The sequence below is a fragment of the Patella vulgata genome, chromosome 6, assembly GCF_932274485.2.
Source record: "Patella vulgata chromosome 6, xgPatVulg1.2, whole genome shotgun sequence".
Taxonomy (NCBI): domain Eukaryota; kingdom Metazoa; phylum Mollusca; class Gastropoda; family Patellidae; genus Patella; species Patella vulgata.
In genome coordinates, this window is record NC_065884.2 from 70,056,870 (window position 1) to 70,075,973 (window position 19,104).

The 19,104-nt window shown below is 36.7% G+C and overlaps 1 protein-coding gene across 1 annotated transcript; it reads right to left on the bottom strand.

Moving 5' to 3' along the window:
- Positions 1–1,895: 1,895 nt before the first annotated feature.
- Positions 1,896–13,813, bottom strand: LOC126824557 (myotrophin). Its single transcript, XM_050553794.2, has 4 exons — positions 13,571–13,813; positions 6,110–6,220; positions 5,456–5,539; positions 1,896–5,127 (listed from the first exon to the last, which is right to left on the bottom strand). The coding sequence occupies exons 1-4, from the start codon at positions 13,640–13,642 to the stop codon at positions 5,041–5,043; spliced, it is 354 nt and encodes a 117-aa protein (XP_050409751.1). The 5' UTR covers positions 13,643–13,813; the 3' UTR covers positions 1,896–5,040.
- Between the last annotated feature and the right edge of the window lie 5,291 nt (positions 13,814–19,104).

The window sequence follows — 19,104 nt, forward strand, 5'->3', positions numbered from 1 at the left end:
CTAAAGATCCCTACGCGCAAGCAAATTATATAAATAAAAATTAAACCATATGTTAGTCCCGAAATGACCTAGTTTGTGTCGAGTGGACGTTAAACCCCATTTCTCTCTCTCTTCCTTGGAATTTGGGGGGGTTGGGTGGCCGAATGGTTAGCACGTGCGTGCTGTATCATACGGCCTGTCATTGAGTCAACTGGCGTGGTTTCGAATCCCCGGTTGTACGTGGCAAGGAGTAGGGTCGCCTGTCCAACCTCGTGGGTTTTCTCAGGGTCCTCCGGTTTCCTCCCACTGCTAAAGACCTCTACGCGCAAGCGAATTAATGAAATAAAATTAACCATATGTTAGTCCCGAAATGACCTAGCTTGTGTTGAGTGGATGTTAAACCCCATTTCACTCTCTCTCTCTCCCTTAGAATTCGATATGAGAGAAGGCCATAGTGACGCTGTCCGGGCAAAATGTCCCTCATAGAACACTCATATTACTGCATGGCGTATGCTTGTCTTAATTAGCTCAGTCGGACCAGAAAGGTAGAAAGTTAAACCTCATTTCATTTACACATTGACGTGCATGTAGAATAACTTCTAACATATGGAAGTCGAATTGGGGTAGAAATGAAATAAAATGGGGTTTTAATGTACTACTGTAGAAGGAAATGTGGTAATCCAGGCTGAATTCTACAAAAGTCTTAAATGAACCTACAGGATTAACTTGAGGTTTAGGGAGCTGTGATATTCAGGGCACTACAATCTCATAGTCCCTAATGTTTGTGTCTTGTAGGTTTTGTATGGGTGTAGTGATGTGCTCCTGAATTTGCTACTAGAGAATTTGGGAATACTTTTAGGTCATCAACAACAAAGTGTATGTTTTATAGATGCTGCCATCTCCTTAAATACTTTGCGTGCACCACTATGTACTAAACTTGCCAGTAAATCTAAAGATTCCAATTCCTAGCCCCTTATTTAAGGATATAAACAAGCGGTTGCCATGCAATATATCCCCACTTTTTGCAAGAGATGGACACGGAATGAGATAAAAAAAAAAAAATTATTTGTACAATCGGGGGCCATAATCCAGGAAGTTCCAGTCCAATATGCACGAAGATCGAATAGAACAGATCTTTAGGAGATAAACCTATATTTCAAATTTGGTCAAAATCAGAGTGTCCACAAACAAATCATGGATGGACAGGGGTGAATACAGGGAGAGACAGAAATGGGGTTAGTCATTTTGGGACTAACATAGTTCAATTTTATTTCAATAATTTGCTGGGTCTTTAGCAGTGCAAGGAAACCTGTTGAACAGGAGAAATCCACGAGGGGTATTCGATCGAACGTTCCGGAATTGAATTCTCTCAATCCCAAAAATAGTGATAACCAACCATGCAGCCGAAACATATTCCTTGTGTTTAATTACGTCACAATTCTACTCACACCACCTCCATTATCGGGACTGACAGAACTGAATTCTGTGTTACTCGATTGCAATTCGGGACGTTCTGGACTGTGAATCGAGCATCCCCTAAGTCACATACAAGCATGCAATCAAAACCGCGTCCACTCGCGCCATGACTGATCTGACCCGCACAAGTTAACCCATTTGGTCACCCAACCCCACTTACAAAAATACAAGACATTTTTAATGATTTATTGCAAATAAATTTGTTAAAAAATAGGCTGGCCTCTTACGTCTTCAGGTATACAACATGCACATATACAGTACATTTATAAATAAGCTTAAAACTTCTTACAACATTTATTTCTAGCAATTCAATAATCAAGCCTGGAAATAAGGCACCTGTCACAGACAATGTCAGGCACAGAGATTCAGGCTTTGTCAGGCACTAAACCTCTGGTGCCTGTCATTTAGTTCGGCACTGATTTGTCTTTTTTATTGATATCATTGATACATGTCCGGCACTAAGTTGAAAATGTCAGGTACTATTTTATTAGTGCTTGACATTTTGTCAGGTACATCTAAAACCGTTATTTCCAGGCCTGTCAATAATTCATTTTCATTTAACACATGATCAGAATGTGGTGGACTTTTCAAATTCAAAGTGAATTTTGGTCCTTTTATTAGTGTTGGCCCCTGAAAATTGATATTTTTCACTGGACTGGGAATTACGTGAACATTGGTATTTATTGGTAATAAAATCATTAGCATTCCTTGTGTTACAATTTTGTGAAAAAAAGGAACCCAAGCCTGGAAATATAAGGCACTTTCCACTGATAATGTCAGCCACAACTTCAGGCTTTGTCAGGTACGGTTCCTTTTTTCACTGTCATTTTGTTCTGCATCATTTGGTCTCTTGATATAAATTTAAATGTTAGGGCTGTATATTGCGCCAAAAATCGTATTGCAATACTTCGATAAAGTCAGGGTTTATCACAAAGCACAGTTTTATTTTGAATAGTTTTATTGTTTACTGCAAAGCTTATAATATGACTGACAATGTGAATACACATTTTCACTTTATTTGTTTTTACAAGCTTGGTCTTGGCTTAGCAGACTTAGGCTAATGTTTACTGCCAAGCCTAATATAAATAATATGACTGATTAATGAAGTCTAGCTAACATTTGTTTAAAAAAAAATATCGATACGGCAAAAATTTATCGATACAGTGTATCGCGGACGATCGATCGTATTGCAATATATCTATACAGCAATATTTTTGGACAGCCCAAAATGTCAGATACAACATTCAATAGTGCCAGAAATTTTGACATAATTCATCATATCCAGGATTGAAAGTGGTTTGGTTTTCAATGAAATATAAGTTTTAGGGTGTAGTACATGCTATAAAACTTCACAGAAACAAAAATGGCAGTCACAAGAGTTAATTAGTAAATTAGTTTATACATGTAAACAGGAGTTTAGCGTCTTATTTTTCTACATCTTAACAGCGAATGAAGACGGGCTAGTAATTAGTAGCGAAAGATAAAAAGCACTAAAGATGTCACATAATGTACAACACATACATAATATTTTTCACATTGTTATAAAAAAGTTTCTTGAACCAAAAATTTTATGAACAGTATGGATGTTTTACTTATTACTTTTATAGAAACGTATGAAATTATAAACAGAATTTACCAAAAGATTTTCGTTAAAAAAATGGAAGTTTTACAATACATCATAAACATGATCATTAATGTTAACTACGTGAAATTCTCAGACAGTATCAGGTGCTTTAGAAAGAGTTACACATTATCAATGGAAGTTTTGTAATATATCTTAAACATGATCATTAATATAATGTTAACTATATGAATTTCTCATACAGGAAGTGATATCAGGTGTTATAGAGAGAGTTAAGCATCATCATGGTATACTGGTTTCTCGAGAAGCGAGATTTGAGACAGAACAAAACAAAATACACTCGCCTTAATTAAGCCATTCAAATCATAGAAATAAATTAATACAATAATCTCAATATCAAGCAAAAACAAATCAATTAATTTCTACTCTAATATACATGTACATGTAACTCAATAACAAAATTATAATTTGGGTTAGAATACGAGGGGAAAAGCCAGGATGTGTGAAATAAGATCAGTGAAATAATTCATTCATGGATGGTCAGTGCTAATTAACAAGGCCAGCTTAATTTTTCGTCATATATCACGAGATGTAAACAAGGCTAGCTCTAATCCCAACCCTAACCCGTACCTAGCCCCAAAGCTTATTCTAACCCTAACTTACAATCTCGCAAACAATTATGTGCCCTAACTTTATTTACATCTCAGCGACCTTGACAGAAACTAAGCTGGCCTTAACAAATAGATTTAGCCATTTAGGGATTACAGTCTATGATCGTCATTTCACAAAGTTGAATATCGAAACCGAATTTTTGTCAAAAAATGATTCAATTACTCTCAGTATTGACAAAGATGAATTGAAAATCTGTCATCATTCTATGGCATGTACTGCAGGAAGGGATACCGTCAAAATAGGTCAGAGCTACTTATAATTTTCACTAAATTGTTGTTTCTGGATCAGAGATATTTCTCAACAGAGCCACTTCAAATCTCTTTACTTAAATCGTTTGAGAAGACTCTTTTTAATCCGACTGACCCCAAACTGCGAAAATACCCAATCTGATTAAAACACAGATCCCATTTCATTTCGTTTTTATAGTTCAAAATTTCGTTTTAATACACTAGGATCTGGAAGAGTTGTTATCATTGACGTGCTCTGGATAATGTTAGGGATTAGCCAATGAAACGGTCTGTCAAGGCGAGCTTTAGGCGTGTTTTGCATGGAACTGTGGGTAATCTATTAGAAACATCAATGCTGATTGGTTAATCAAATGCATGACGTTATAGATTCAAAAGCTGCACATATGACCCCTGATGTCAGAACTTCATGTAGTGTAGACCACACGAATGTATAAAAAAAACGAAACGAAATATAGATCTGTATTGTAATCAGATTGTAGTAAGGTGGTACTTGTTTACGCCCAATCAGCTGACTCCATTTCCAATTGTTCGATTCACTATCATAAATAAATAAAGTTTTTAACTAAAATACTTGAAATACCGGTACCCCTATGTTCATTAATAATCTATCTATATGAGGCTGAATGGGTTGCAATATTCCCCCCCTCCATGCTTCAAATGCAAGCCTGGAAATAAGGCACCTGTCACAGACAATGTCAGGCACAGAGATTCAGTCTTTGTCAGGCACTAAACCTCTGATGCCTGTCATTTTGTCCGGCACTGATTTATCTCTTTTATTGATATTATTAATACATGTCCGGCACTAAGTTGAAAATGTCGGGTACTTTTTCATTAGTGCCTGACATTTTGTTCGGTACATCTAAACCGTTATTTCCAGGCCCGTATAAATGATAATATATACATATAATATATATAGTGAGAGTTGCATGACAAATGGTCAGAAATCACTAGTTACTAAACCCTCACGAAGCAAATGTTTATACACATGATTGGAAGTCTTAAAGTAGTAAAATAACAAATTCGACTATCTTCATTTTGTAAAGATCACATCCATTTTGTCTTTTTTTTCTAGATCACTTAATTTCACTTCAGTAAGTCCTTAATTTCCTGTTTTTCAGCACAATCTAGATACGATGTTCCATCCGGAGATTTGCCATCTTTTTTTGCACCCTGTAAGAGAATAATGCAAAGTTTGTTTTAAAAACATATGGACTGGGGGGGGGGGGGGGGAGAGACAGCAATCTCATTAAAACACAGGTCCTATTTCGTTTCGTTTTTTTTATAGTTCAAAATTTTGTTTTACTTGTCTGGAAGAGTTGTTATATAACCCACATTCTGGTTGATGTGAGGGATTAGCCAATAAAATGGTCTGTGTTGCAGCGAATTCTTGGCATGCGATGCACAGAACTGTGTGTATCCTACTAGAGACATCAATGCTGATTGGCTTATCAAATGTAGCTCTCAACATCTGGAGGAAAGGTGTTAGTTCATATTTTACCTTTTGTAAGAGAATTTTAACACATTCACTATGACCCTCCCATACCGCAGCTAGTAGAGGACTTATACCATGAATATCACATGCCTGAAACAGTTTATATAATTCATATATTATATAGTCAAAAGGATAATCAAATACAAAAAAAAATAAGCTGCAAGAACTGACATCTGTGTTTTCCCCTGCCTTGGGAGAGAGGACAGGACAGCTTTGAGTTAAATACCCCAAAACTCCATTATACATCTATGTAGTTTTATTCTATAACAACATGCAAATACAAGCAAATATCATTGAATACAGCCATTGAATAACCAAAAATATTTTGTATGTAATTTAATTAAATACTCTCAAACCACTTTACAAGTCATTAGAATGAATTAATTAAATAGCCCGCAATCACATTGCATGAATGAATTAAATATCTGAAATACTATATTAAATAAGGTAGATACATGTACTCCAAAACCACATTCTATGTAGTTTGAATGAGTTAAATACCCTCAAACTGCAATAGTTTAAATGAAAAACATAGTAAATGGCATGTGCAGTTAACAAAATATGTAATAAATCATAATGACTCCATGGTTACACATGGATTCCTTGTAGATTTAATACGTAAATCGTTCCGAAATAAACCCACTAATAAATAAAACTTACGTTGACATCAGCACCATTTTTGATGAGATATTCAACGATTTCTGATTGTCCATAGTCTGCTGCAAAATGTAGAGGTTTACGTCCAGATACATCTTTATTGATTATACCTTTCTGAAAAAAATACAATTCCGTACAATTTATTATTCACTACATAATATATACACTAACACATCCTCGGTATGCCCTGCAGTTTTGAATGGACGTTAAACTCCATTCGGCTCTCTCCTTGAAGAAAACCAGCGAAATATGATACAGTAATATTGGTACATCCCTGAAGCTTAAGTCTGAAAAGGCCAAAATTAAAGAGAGAGAGAGAGAGAGAGAGAGAGAATTGGGGTTTAACAGCCACTCCACACAAACTAGGTCATTTCGGGCATAACATATGGTTCAATTTTATTTCAATAATTAGCTTGCGTGTAGGGGTCTTTAGCAGTGTGAGGAAACCGGAGGACCCAGAGAAAACCCATGAGGTTTGACAGGCGACCCTACTCCTTGTCACGTACAACCTGGAAATCGAAACCACGCGGTCAATGTTGTCAGGTGGTAGAAGCATTAACCTGTACATGTACATGTAAAATACAATAAAACTGATCAAGGACAATAACCCTTGTAGTAATTATCAGAAATAGATAAAATTTGACAGACTTCTAGTTTTTCCCAGCTCTTAACATAAACAAAACCTCCACTGGTGTTCAAGTTATACCTGTTAGTAATCGTTGAAAATAACTTTAACCTCTAGAACGTCCAGATTTTATTTTTTTTCTCTTACAGATCAAGGAAGATAAATCCAACAGTAATTATTAGAAAATCATTACACTTTTTTATCTTGAACATAAACTCTGCTCATCAATTTCAAGCCAATCGGATGAAAACTGGAGTCTCTAGAGTGTCGACAAGGTTTTATTTTAAGTGATCAACGGGCCATAACTTTGGCAGAAAATCAAAAGACATCTTCATCTAATGTAACTGTGCATACATTTCAAATTAATCGAACAATAAATTGAGCCTCTGGAGTGTCCACAAAATAATTTTTGTAAGTCATCAAGGGCCATAACTCTGACAGAAAATCAACTAACATATTCATCTCAAGTGACTGTGCATACAGTCATTACAAATACATTGGAAGTCAATCAGATGATAACTTGAGCCTATAGAGCATCCATTAGATCAGTGATTGTCAACCAGTGTGCCGCGGCAACTGATCCTAAGTGTGCCGCGGAATTTTGAACGGCACACTTAGAAAATGGGAAAAACCACGTGACCCCAATTGAGTATTCACTGGTGTCTACTGAAAAGCTGCATTTGTCTTTATGTAGTTTTAGTTCTTCTATGTGTCTATGACTAGTCTCTGTCTACGGTTGTATGACGTCTGACTTGCCATGTTTTTATTTTACAAAATCCAGATATTTCTCATATATATTTAGCCAGGTGTGCCGTTATTTTTCATGTGTTCCTGGGGTGCCCTTAGCAAAAAAAGGTTGAGAACCACTGCATTAGATCTTGCTCAGTAATGAATTTTTGAAAATCATTAGGCTTCATCGACTCAAAAATAAATGTTTAATTTAGCTGTTAGAATGCCCCTAAGCAATAGTGGACGACAAACTGATGGACAGGGTGATGGCAATATACAATCACATTATTAAATTGGGCTACATGTATATATAAAAACTATTTTCCTTGTGTTTGCCTGACAGAAAATTTAAAGAAATAGTTTTTATGATTCACATTAAGTGTGTGCTAGCCTTGATACATTGTTTTAGTCTAGACACAAAGATAACACATGCTGCCAAAATAAATTTAAACTCGGCAGCTAAATTGAAAAATAAAAACTATTTATTTGTTGTTAGTGTTAGTCTGAACTCACCAAATGCCATTGTAAACGTACACTCACTACACTGTTGTCGGTAGTGATGATTGTTGAGAGAGAGGAAGAGAGAGAGAAATAGGGTTTAACTCCACTCAACACAAACTAGGTCATTTCAGGACTAACATATGGTTTAATTTTATTTCAATAATTCGCTTGCGCGTAGGGGTCTTTAGCAGTGGGAGGAAACCGGAGGACCTGGAGAAAACCCATGAGGTTGGACAGGCAACCCTACTCCTTGTCACGTACAACCGGGGATTCGAAACCACACCAATGACAGGCCGTATGATACAGCGCGCACATGCTAACCATTCGACCATCCAACCCCCCTTTGATTGTTGAGAACTAGATAGATTTAACTGAGAAGGCAAAAAATGAAATGAAAAGAGGTTTAACGTCCTACTGTTCTGCGCCGACAGGGCTAATGAAAACTGACATAAACCATACAGTGTACTAGATAGATCTAACTGAGACGGCAAAAAAAGAAATGAAATGGGTTTTAACATCCTGCTACTCCTACTGTACAGCTCTGACTGAGCTAATGACGACGTTCATACTTCATACAGTGTGCTATGACTCAAAGTATGAGGGAAATTTTGAACGGCGGGCAGCGGCACTATGGCCTACTCTTATATTAAATCCCAACTGCCAAGGGATCTTTTACGTGCATGCCAATGTATACACAAGACCTCGGTTTTCCGTCCCATCCGAACGACTAGACAGCTGTCCATGTCAGGCCCTCCGTCCTGCACCACAGACAAGGGAAAGATACGTCGGAGAATCTTGATGAACTTTCTCGGCCAATGCAGGGATCGAGCCTGCGACCTCCAGGCTAGCGAGCCAGCATCTTACCCACTTAACCACCATGGCTCCCAATTGATAAGGCCAACTTTAAATTTGGTCAAAGGTCACGAGATGTAAACATGGCTAGCGCTAATCCTAACCCTAACCTACAATCTCGCCAACAATCGCGTGCCCTAACCTTATTTAGCCGGCCTTAACAAATAGATTAAGCCATAATCCGCTTATTCAACAATATTTAACTGTACAAGTGTATTCAACCAGGAAGAAGATCACTGTTTAAAAATGGCAGTCAACTTTGTTATTATACAGTAATACACCACTTAGAGTTTAGTGTATGAATTAAAGTAGTTACAGTAGGCCTTCATGTATTAAACATACATTATTCAAGAGCTAAATCTGCTTTATGCAGGTATTTCTTTAGGCCTGATAATTTTCTATAAATTAGAGATTTATTTACAAAACAAGACCATAATCAACCCTCGATGACATCAAAGCCTGCAATATTTACTAGATTTGAATCTGACTGAATGCTCATTGATGATTAAATCCAAAAACTGATAACTGAGACTATGTTTTGTATCTTACCGACTTTAGTAATGATGATCAAGGCTAGGCCTAAAATTCAATCGCTAAATTCTCGGTTCAGAGTGAATCAATTTGATTGAAATTTTCAGTAAATTCCCTTTACATTATCTAGTTTTTAACTATTATAGCGAGAACTGTCAGCTCATTAGCCAATCTCCCATAATGTCCCTTTAAACTAATTTGATCAATATTGCCAACTTTTTCCGAGGCGTCAAAATTACAAATTTGGCAGAATGTTTCACAATGATTGATTGACAGCTAATCAGACGACCTATTATTTCAGGCTGGTGACAAAAGACTACATCTGGAGCAGATACTAGGGGATGGGGTTTAACATCCATTCAACACAAACTAGGTAATTTTGGGACTAACATATTGTACAATTTTAATTCATTAATTAGCACAACACAATTTTTATGGGAAACAATCACTGGTTATATTCTAAAAGCACAACGTTTCGACAAGTATTCTCTGGCATCGAGAGTTGATTATGGTCTGGATAAGTTAATTAATGTCTAATTAATAATTTAGATAACATTTCAGGCCTAAAGAATGACTGCAATAGGCAGATTTAGCTTGCGTCTACCGGAGGAAACCCGGTAGTATTGAGTAATCAGTTTATTCAACAATATTAGTTACATATATACCAGGAAGAAGATTAATATTTAAAAATAACTTGGTTAATATACATCACTTAGACAGGAATTCAGTTAATGAATAAAACTAGTAATAGTATAATCTTTAAGTGGCATTTAGCGATTGTGAAACACATTAACAGAACACAGATTTCATGGGATACATTCCGATACAATCACTAGTTTTATTCTAAAAGCAGTACGTTTCGACAAGTATCCTCTTATCTTTATCAAGCACAATGACGACGATAAGTAAATACTTGTTGAAACGTCGTGCTTTTAGAATAAAACTAGTGATTGTATCGGAATGTATCCCATAAAAACTGTGTTCTGTTAGTTATAGTATACATACAACACTAATTTCATCCGTTGTCCCATTGTTTCCAAAGATCCAAAATTACAATTTCACAGAATTTATACAATGATTGTCTAACCCCTAATCACACAAGCTATAATACTTAATTAGCAACAGGGGCATTCATTTGGGGATGGGATTTAACATCCATTCAACACAAACTAGGTCATTTTAGGACTAGCATATTATAAAATTTTACTTCAATATATATACATGTACCTTGCACCTACATGTCTTTATCAAAGGATCTGGAGAAAATCCATGAAGTTGGGTACATACAAACAAGTTTTGAATCAAATCCATGCCACCTGACTTAGCAACATACTTTATATTCTAAAGCGCAAGCATTAGACATCCCCCCCCACCAAACACACCAGCCCAAATGTGTACCAAGGCTGATTTTGACTTGAATTTAAGGAACAGCCTACAACCCCCCAAACTATTTACGGATGACAATTGCTATATATAGTTTATTACACTACAATGTTTCATCAAGCTACAGGATAAAAGTAAAGCATAAAAGTCACCCAGGTTTACCTAATATTAGGTCATCTTTTGAGGGCATTTTGTGACAATAGATTTGCTTAACTTTCAAATATAATTTTAACACAGAGATCATTGCTACGATAGCAGAGTAATACAGGTTTCCCGAATCGGAAGTGACGAACACCAAAGGAAAACACGAGTCATCTCTCTATATAACTGACTGATGTGATGTGGTCTTCGAAGGAATTATTAGTAAGCAGAAATTTGCCCGTATGTCCGTTATCACTTGTCACATCAGTCAGTTATATAGAGAGATGACTCGTGTTTTCCTTTGGCGTTCGTCACTTCCGATTCGGGAAACCTGTATTACTCAGCTATCATAGCAATGATCTCTGTGTTAAAATTATATTTGGAATGTGTTTAACAAGCTCTATCACATGTGTGATAATGACTGGCACCAATATTGTCCTTTTAAATACTTTCTATAGTAAAATTACACATAGAATGTTTTAATTGTAGCCTACATTGTAATATAACCAGAAGTGTCAAAGTCGGCCAACTTTATCTTAGTTAGAAGGTATATAAGTTACCTGAACAATGAGAGAGAAATGGGGTCATCCACTTGACACAAACTAGGTCACATGGTTCAATTTTATTTCAATAATTCGCTTGCGCGTAGGGGTCTTTAGTAGTGGGAGGAAACCAGAGGACCTTGAGAAAACCCATGAGGTAAAACTGGGGAATCGAATCCACGCCAGTTCACTCAATGACTGACCTTATGATACAGCACACATGTGCTAACCACATAACTATATCTTACTTGATGCATTTAATAACTCAACCGTAAATACACAGGTCACAATTCTACGAAATTCATTTACTGTTTATTACTGGGGCTAAAGAGCAGTGAGAGGTGTTTTGACTAGGATTCAATAGTGTTTATCATTTCTTGATAAATACTAGAAAACAAACAAATGAAATTGATTTAACGATCTACTGTTCTGCTCCTATCCTGGGCTAATGAAGACGGGCACATGCCATGCAGTGTTCTATGAGGGAAATTTTGCCCAGACAGCGGTGCTACATTTATGGCCTACTCTTAAGACCAAATAAATAAAAATAACATTACTTTTCATCACATAATATATTGAGATCAAATTTATGTTTCAAATTCTTTGCTGAGCCACTGTTACGCACGTACATTACAAAATATACGTTTTTGATTGATGTCGAGCAATAGTAATAGTATAATGCTAAAGCATCGCACTAAAGAAACAGCTCTTTTCCGGAAACACAGGAATGTAACTGAAACTCTCTGAGTGATGGCTTAAAGAAAATTCAGACCAAAACCGGATACTCTAGGCAAAACAGGCAAACCACATGACAACTTCGTCAGAGTTAGCCGATCTCTCCTCAATCAAATCTCGTCAAAACGAAGCAAGATTATGTAACTTATCAAACATATACGTATAGCGTCAATGAAATTAATTCTCATCCTTATTTTTTCTTAACAATTTGGAATTTCAAATGAAACAAAATTATCTAATTTAGAGCGAACCTCTAATACATCGCAAAAGCTCTTTTCCGGTAATACAGGAGCGTAACTAAAACTGTCACCGACAGACGGTTGATTAAAAAAAAATTCACACTGGAACCGGATACACTGGGCAAAACTGGCAACGCGCACGTCACCTTACCAAATCTTGCCCAAGCGAGATTATGCATCTATGACGCGTCTAATCAATGACATCACATATTTTTGACATCAATGAAAATAATTCTCACACTTTTTGTTCCTTTTTTTTTTAAAAACAAAATTAATCATACAATTGGTAAAAACAAAATAATTTAACATTACTTGTATCACTTGAGAAACTTAATTTAATTATATGAAGTGGATATTTTTAACCGTATACGGCAAAGTATCTACTTACGCTATTTTACCGTACATCGTTTCTGATTCAAAATGACGGAAAGTACAGATATATTCCGCCATTTTGGTAACTCGTCTTTCAAGTTCGGCGCGGAAGCACAATTTTACGGGAAAAATATAAACCACTGACAGTCTTAGTACTTAATTAAAATTCACAGAAATGCGCCCTCGACCAAAATAGAATAATATTCTAAATGCTTTTCTACAATTTACATTTATTATCTTATTTTCTTTTAAAAATAATTCTCCAGTTTCTACCATAGAAATTCAAGTATGGCTATTTCGTTCCTTTATAAGAAACAGAAAAAGAAGCAATGATAGACAAAAAACAAATAGAACTGTTGGGTTAGGGTTAGGGTTAGGTTTTGGGTTTGGGTTAATGTCAGACGGCATTGCCAAAGTGAAAACTGCTAAGTCCAGGTATCAGAGAACTGCGCATGTTAAACGGAAGTGTACGGCAAAATAGTAAATAAAGTAAAGCGCCGTATACGGTTAAATATCCACTGCCTTAATTTTAAAGGTTTTACTTTTTTATTTTTATAATTTAACAACAATCACATCATCAGCATCCCTCTATATTCAGGCAATGTCTGTTAGATTCTATCCTTTGATCTAGATTTCAAGTAGCCTACTGGATACTCTTGGCCTATAATACAATGCTCTATTTGGTTTCTTTAGTAACCTAGTGGAGAACTAGTGCCCTTGCTAAGTAGTGCTAGTCTAAAGAAAGGAGAAAAAAATCAAGAATCGAGTCAGTCGGCATCACTTTTCTGGATATCACACAACTTCAAGTACAAACCTCGGCTTCTAGAAGTTTCTTCACTTCGTTTAAGTCGCCATTTTTAACACTCCACACTAACCCCTCCGACATTATGTTGACTTTTTATGAAGATTTTAGTATTTGGTAAATCACTGTAGTCTGTCAATTTTTGTTGGGAGGCTTCGATAAACCGGAAATAGTTTTAATAAGGTTTCCGAATGTTACACAACTTCCGATTCGATTTCTTCATCCAATCAAAAAAGTTTTCTTAGGCGTGTATGGCTGGCTGTTATGAAGACTAGATCAACATGACCCACGTGTGTCTCGATTAAAGTGCACACGGCTAGACACAAGTTCATCCAAGAGCGTTTTATAAGAGGGGCCTTATGTGTGCTGTTCGGAGCTTAGCATCAAAGGATGGCGCTACAAGTGCTTGAGAGAGGGATATGTTTTTTTTTAAATCTGTCAACAAGCTTCAATATAAGAGCTGTCTCAGTTCTTTCTCGAATGTTTTTGATCAATATTATATATTTTTTTTTACCGTGTGATTTTTACACCCCATTATGGATGATTGTACCGCTATATGTAACCATGTTTTTTGCCTGCAATAAAATTTTAACAATGTTAACAATGTTTATCCATTATGTTCATTCTGTAAGTTTTGTCACAATGAGTTTTATGTTATTAATAAAATACAATTAGGTCATTTAGTTATTGCTTTTATATCCGGTTTCCTCCCACTGCTAAAGACCCCTACGCGCAAGCGAATTATTGAAATAAAATTAAACCATATGTTAGTCCCGAAATGACCTAGTTTGTGTCGTGTGGACGTTAAACCCCATTTCTCTCTCTCTCTCTCTCTATTGCTTTTATAGTGAACCGTATATAACGTCGGGAGAAAATTTTTAAAACGTAGACAGCCGCAAACGCGTTTTCCTGCCATTCCAGCCCCCGAGTACATGCAATATTAGTTGATAAGGCCAACTTCAGGTTTGATCAAAGGCTAGGGCTAGCGCTAATCCTATCCCTAACCCTAACCCTGGACCTAGCCCTAATGCTTACCTAAACCCTAACCTACAATCTCGCCAACAATCATGCGCCCTATGCTTTTATACATGTAGGCCTACATCTCCGGGACTTTGGCGAAAATTTAGCCGGCCTTAACAAATAGATTTAGCCATGCAATATATAGGCCTATTTATGTGGTTTAACTGGTTTTCAACCGAAATCCCACGCATTGCCCTCCCGAATTCCAGTCAATCAACCAATCAATTAGACTGTTGCAGTGCATACACCGGATACCAGAAATTTAAATTCCCAAAACAAAGACGAAACAATAATGTTGATGCCCGAAAAATATCTCGTTTAGAGTCCACGGAGCGGCCTGCAAAGTCGTTCGCCCGCAGACACGGAAACAAGTAATGATGATTCCAGTCTAATTAAAATACGGATCTATATTTCGTTTCGTTTTTTTTTTTATACTTTCGATGGCCTCTACTATGAAGATCTGACCAGTTGTAGTGGAAGGTACGTCAAAGGTAATACGAGCGACTATTGACCCTGTGATGTCAGACATTGGATTATAACTAATCAACGTTGATGTTTCTAGTGGGTTACCCACAGTTCCGTGCACCTCTCGCCAAAAACTCGCGGTAACAGACCGTTTCATTGGCTCATCCCTCACATCATCCAGAACGCGGGTTATGTAACAACTCCTTCCAGATCCTAGTGTAGTAAAGACAAGTAAAACGAAATTTTGAACTATTAAAAAACGAAAATTATAGGATCTGTGTTTTAATCAGATTGTGATGATTCCCGAATTTAAATATTTTCAAATTTAATCCATTATTAAATTTAAATAATTTAGGATTCCCGAAAAATTGATGAAACAAATATTGATCGATGCCTGAAAAATGACAAAGTCGAGTAACTTCCCGACAAATTCGCTGCATTCAAATAAAAGAAAGTAAAATTCGTTTTTTATCACCACTTGAAAGTCATCCGGTTTTGGACACTGATTTTTAGTTAGGGCCAGAAGCAAGCTTAATCCAGTCTTGACGTCTATATTCACATCCATATTTTTTTTAGAGGGACAAGGTGTCTAAAATGGAGTTACCTCCCATTATTAACCGCATATTGAGCGTATTCATAATTTAGTTTGGTATTAATGGGATGGGTCGAATATCGCCCTACTTTTCCGCACCACTTACTCTTTTAACAACTAGAAGGAAAAAATGTCATTGGTTCATATAATTTATATCAAAACGTGGCCACATTTTATTTCCACTGATGGTAGCCCAGTTAATAGGCGCTGACTCGCTAAACATCAGGGCCCTCATTCACGAAAACTTAAACTAAGATAAAATCGAAATTTTAAGAAATACTGCAATTCGATTGGCTGACCAGTAAAATCAATTTGCATATATCCAATGAAGTTGCAGTATTTCTTAAAATTTCGATTTTATCTTAGTTTAAGTTTTCGTGAATAAGGGCTCAGGGTGGGGGGGGGGGGGCGAATGGTTAGCACGTGCGCGTGTATCATAAGGCCTGTCATTGAGTCAACTGGCGTGGTTTCGAATCCCCGGTTGTACTGTACAAGAAGTAGGGTCCCTGGTCCAACCTCGTGGGTTTTCTCCAGATCCCCCGCTTTCCTCCCACTGCTAAAGACCTCTACGCGCAAGCGAATTATTGAAAAAAAAACCCCATTAAACCATATGTTAGTCCCAAAATGACCTAGTTTGTGTCGAGTGGACGTTAAACCACATTTCTCTCTCTCTCTCTCTCTCTCTCGCTAAACATCAGGGGATTCGGGGTTTTGATCCCTTTTAGAACGTTAATCCTCGACATTTTCCAGTGTGGTATCTACTTGTCAGTGGTCGATCAGGGAGAGTGTCTAGCCGTTCGGATGGTACAAAAACAGGCGCGTGTCCGGGAGAGGGGGGGGGGGGGTGACCAGGGATCACGCTGGTTAATTTGATACCACGTATATGGTGGTGGGTTGTGCCAAGAAGCGCGATGGGCGCACACATAAACACCCACCCAGACATCTTTGATTTTATTTATTTAAATAGATATTTTCTCTCTAGAAGAAATGAAATGATACGAAATGGGGTTTAACGTCCTACTGTTCTGCTCCTAAACTGGGCTAATGAAGACGGGCATACGCCATACAGTGTGCCATGAGGGAAATTTTGTCTGGACAGCGGCACATACGGCCTACTCTTATATCGAATTCCAACTGTCAATGGGTCTTTTACATGCACGCCAATGTGTACCCCGGATCTCGGTTTTCGTACCATCCGAACGACTAGACAGCTGTTCATGTCAGGCTCTCCATTCTGCACCACTGACAAGGGGGAACCACACCGGAAAATCTGGATGAACTTTCTCGGCCAAGTCGAACACCCGACTTCGAGGCTAGCGAGCCAGCGCCTTACCCACTTAGCCACCGTGACCCCCACCCCCTCTCTAGAACATGATTTTAGTAAAGGAATCTTGTATGTGAACAATATTAACTGACACTCGGACAATATTGAGCGGAATATGCTGATCTCCCTCTTCTCCAATGGCGGTTGGGTGGTCGTATGGCTTAACGAAATGAAATGGGGTTTAACGTCCTACTATTCTGCTCCTACTGGTCTATGAGGGAAATTGTGCTCGGACGGTGGCGCCGTGTACTTGTTTTATTTACAATTCCATCAACTGACAAGGGTTCTTTTACATGCACGCCAATGTGTACACGGGACTTCGGTTTTTTGTCCTATCCGAACGACTATACGTTGTCCCTAGCCTATCTAAATCGTGAATTTTTTAACAATATCTCACTTTCCACAACTTCTTCCATGCTAAATTGTATTTAGATGGATTAACATTTCATAAAGAAAAGTACAATATGAAAGGTATAGATGTTCTCCCGGCTTGGGAGAAATGGGGTTTAACGTACACTCGACACAAACTAGGTCATTTCCGGATTAACATATGGTTCAAATTTTACCATGATGCTTTTCAGCGCCATTTGTAACATGGGACTCGAAGAACGGGGCTAGACATATTCCACAAGTCATGTCAAACGCTGACGCCATACTCTTATCTGGAGAGCATACGTAATTAATACTATCGGTGTAGACTGGATTAACCAGACGCTAGAGATTGCTATTCCATTGATACTTCTAGCGTATTTCACCGAACATAAACTGATTTGAAATTAGAGTAAAAAACGGAAACAATTGAATGTAAATCAGTTTATATACAATCAGATTACATTATTATATGCGGTGCGACCTATTTGTGTCAATTTCTAGGTCCCAAATATTAGCGATTTAGCTCCTTTAAAGCTGTAACTGCTAGTAGATGTCTAATTATGTCGATGCTTTGTCAGTATGGTTCACTGCAATTGCTGGTGCTATTTTATTTTAAATCGTTCATAGATACATCCAATGTCGAAATAAACACAATAAATGATTAAACATGCATTATGCAAAAACTAAATCTGTCTATTGCAGGTCTTTCTTTAGGCCTGAAATGTTATATAAATTATTAATTAGACATTAATTAACCTATCCAGACCATAATCAACTCTCAAGGGCATCGGATTTCTCCGATATTAAATAGATTGGAACAGTTCAGCCATATTTTGACTTAACCTAAAAATGGAGGAACGAAACTTAGCTTCGAACAACCAGTAAGGTGGTTGAAATTATTGCACACGTCTTGACAAACTTTCAAAGGCTAATATCTTCAATTGCAATAGAATAATTTGAATGAAATTTTTCAAATTATTAATTTTACATTATTTATTTTCTAACCATTATAGCGAGAATGGCTAGATCTTTATCTAAATCTTACATAAAATATTTTTAATAAAAATCATAATATATTTATAAATAGACAGAGTTTCGCTGACATAGGTAAATATTTGTAAGATCGCAGCAATATTAATCGAAACATCGCCCTTATTTAACAAAAAAACAGACGTCTAGCCCCTTTTTGACGCCTTTTTGTAAACTTATTTTTCTTATAGGTTGTCGGGTTGTCGGTCTAATGTCACTAGATAACTCGAGTATAAGCCAGGTTAAAAAAAAAGGGTTATTAAATTTGTAAATACATGCACGAGACGATGTTTGAATACACATATAATGGAAAGGGTTTTGGCATATGATTACCTCTCTATAGCCTTTTATACATTGTTGCCAAATTACTATTCGAAAGAATGAAAGCTGTATTGTGAAGTTCACCATGAATATCAATAGTTAATATTCACCCCTCCGTATAAATAGAACGTCAGATTTAGTAATAATATTTCAATGGCTTTTACTTCTATATAGCTGTAATAAAATAAATATTATGTGGGGACATAAACAGACTGCCATTTTAAACAAATGTAACGGTTAACGGTTTATAAGGAGTGTATATCATATTATTATTTAACAGGTAGAAATGTACATAAATATTGTTAAAGCGATAAGTACTATAGCACGTTCAGTTTGTGTATAAATTAGTGGTATTTCCGGGAAGTGGTTATTAAAAAAAAAGCTTTGAGGATACAAGTAACGTATATATATATGTGTTAATAT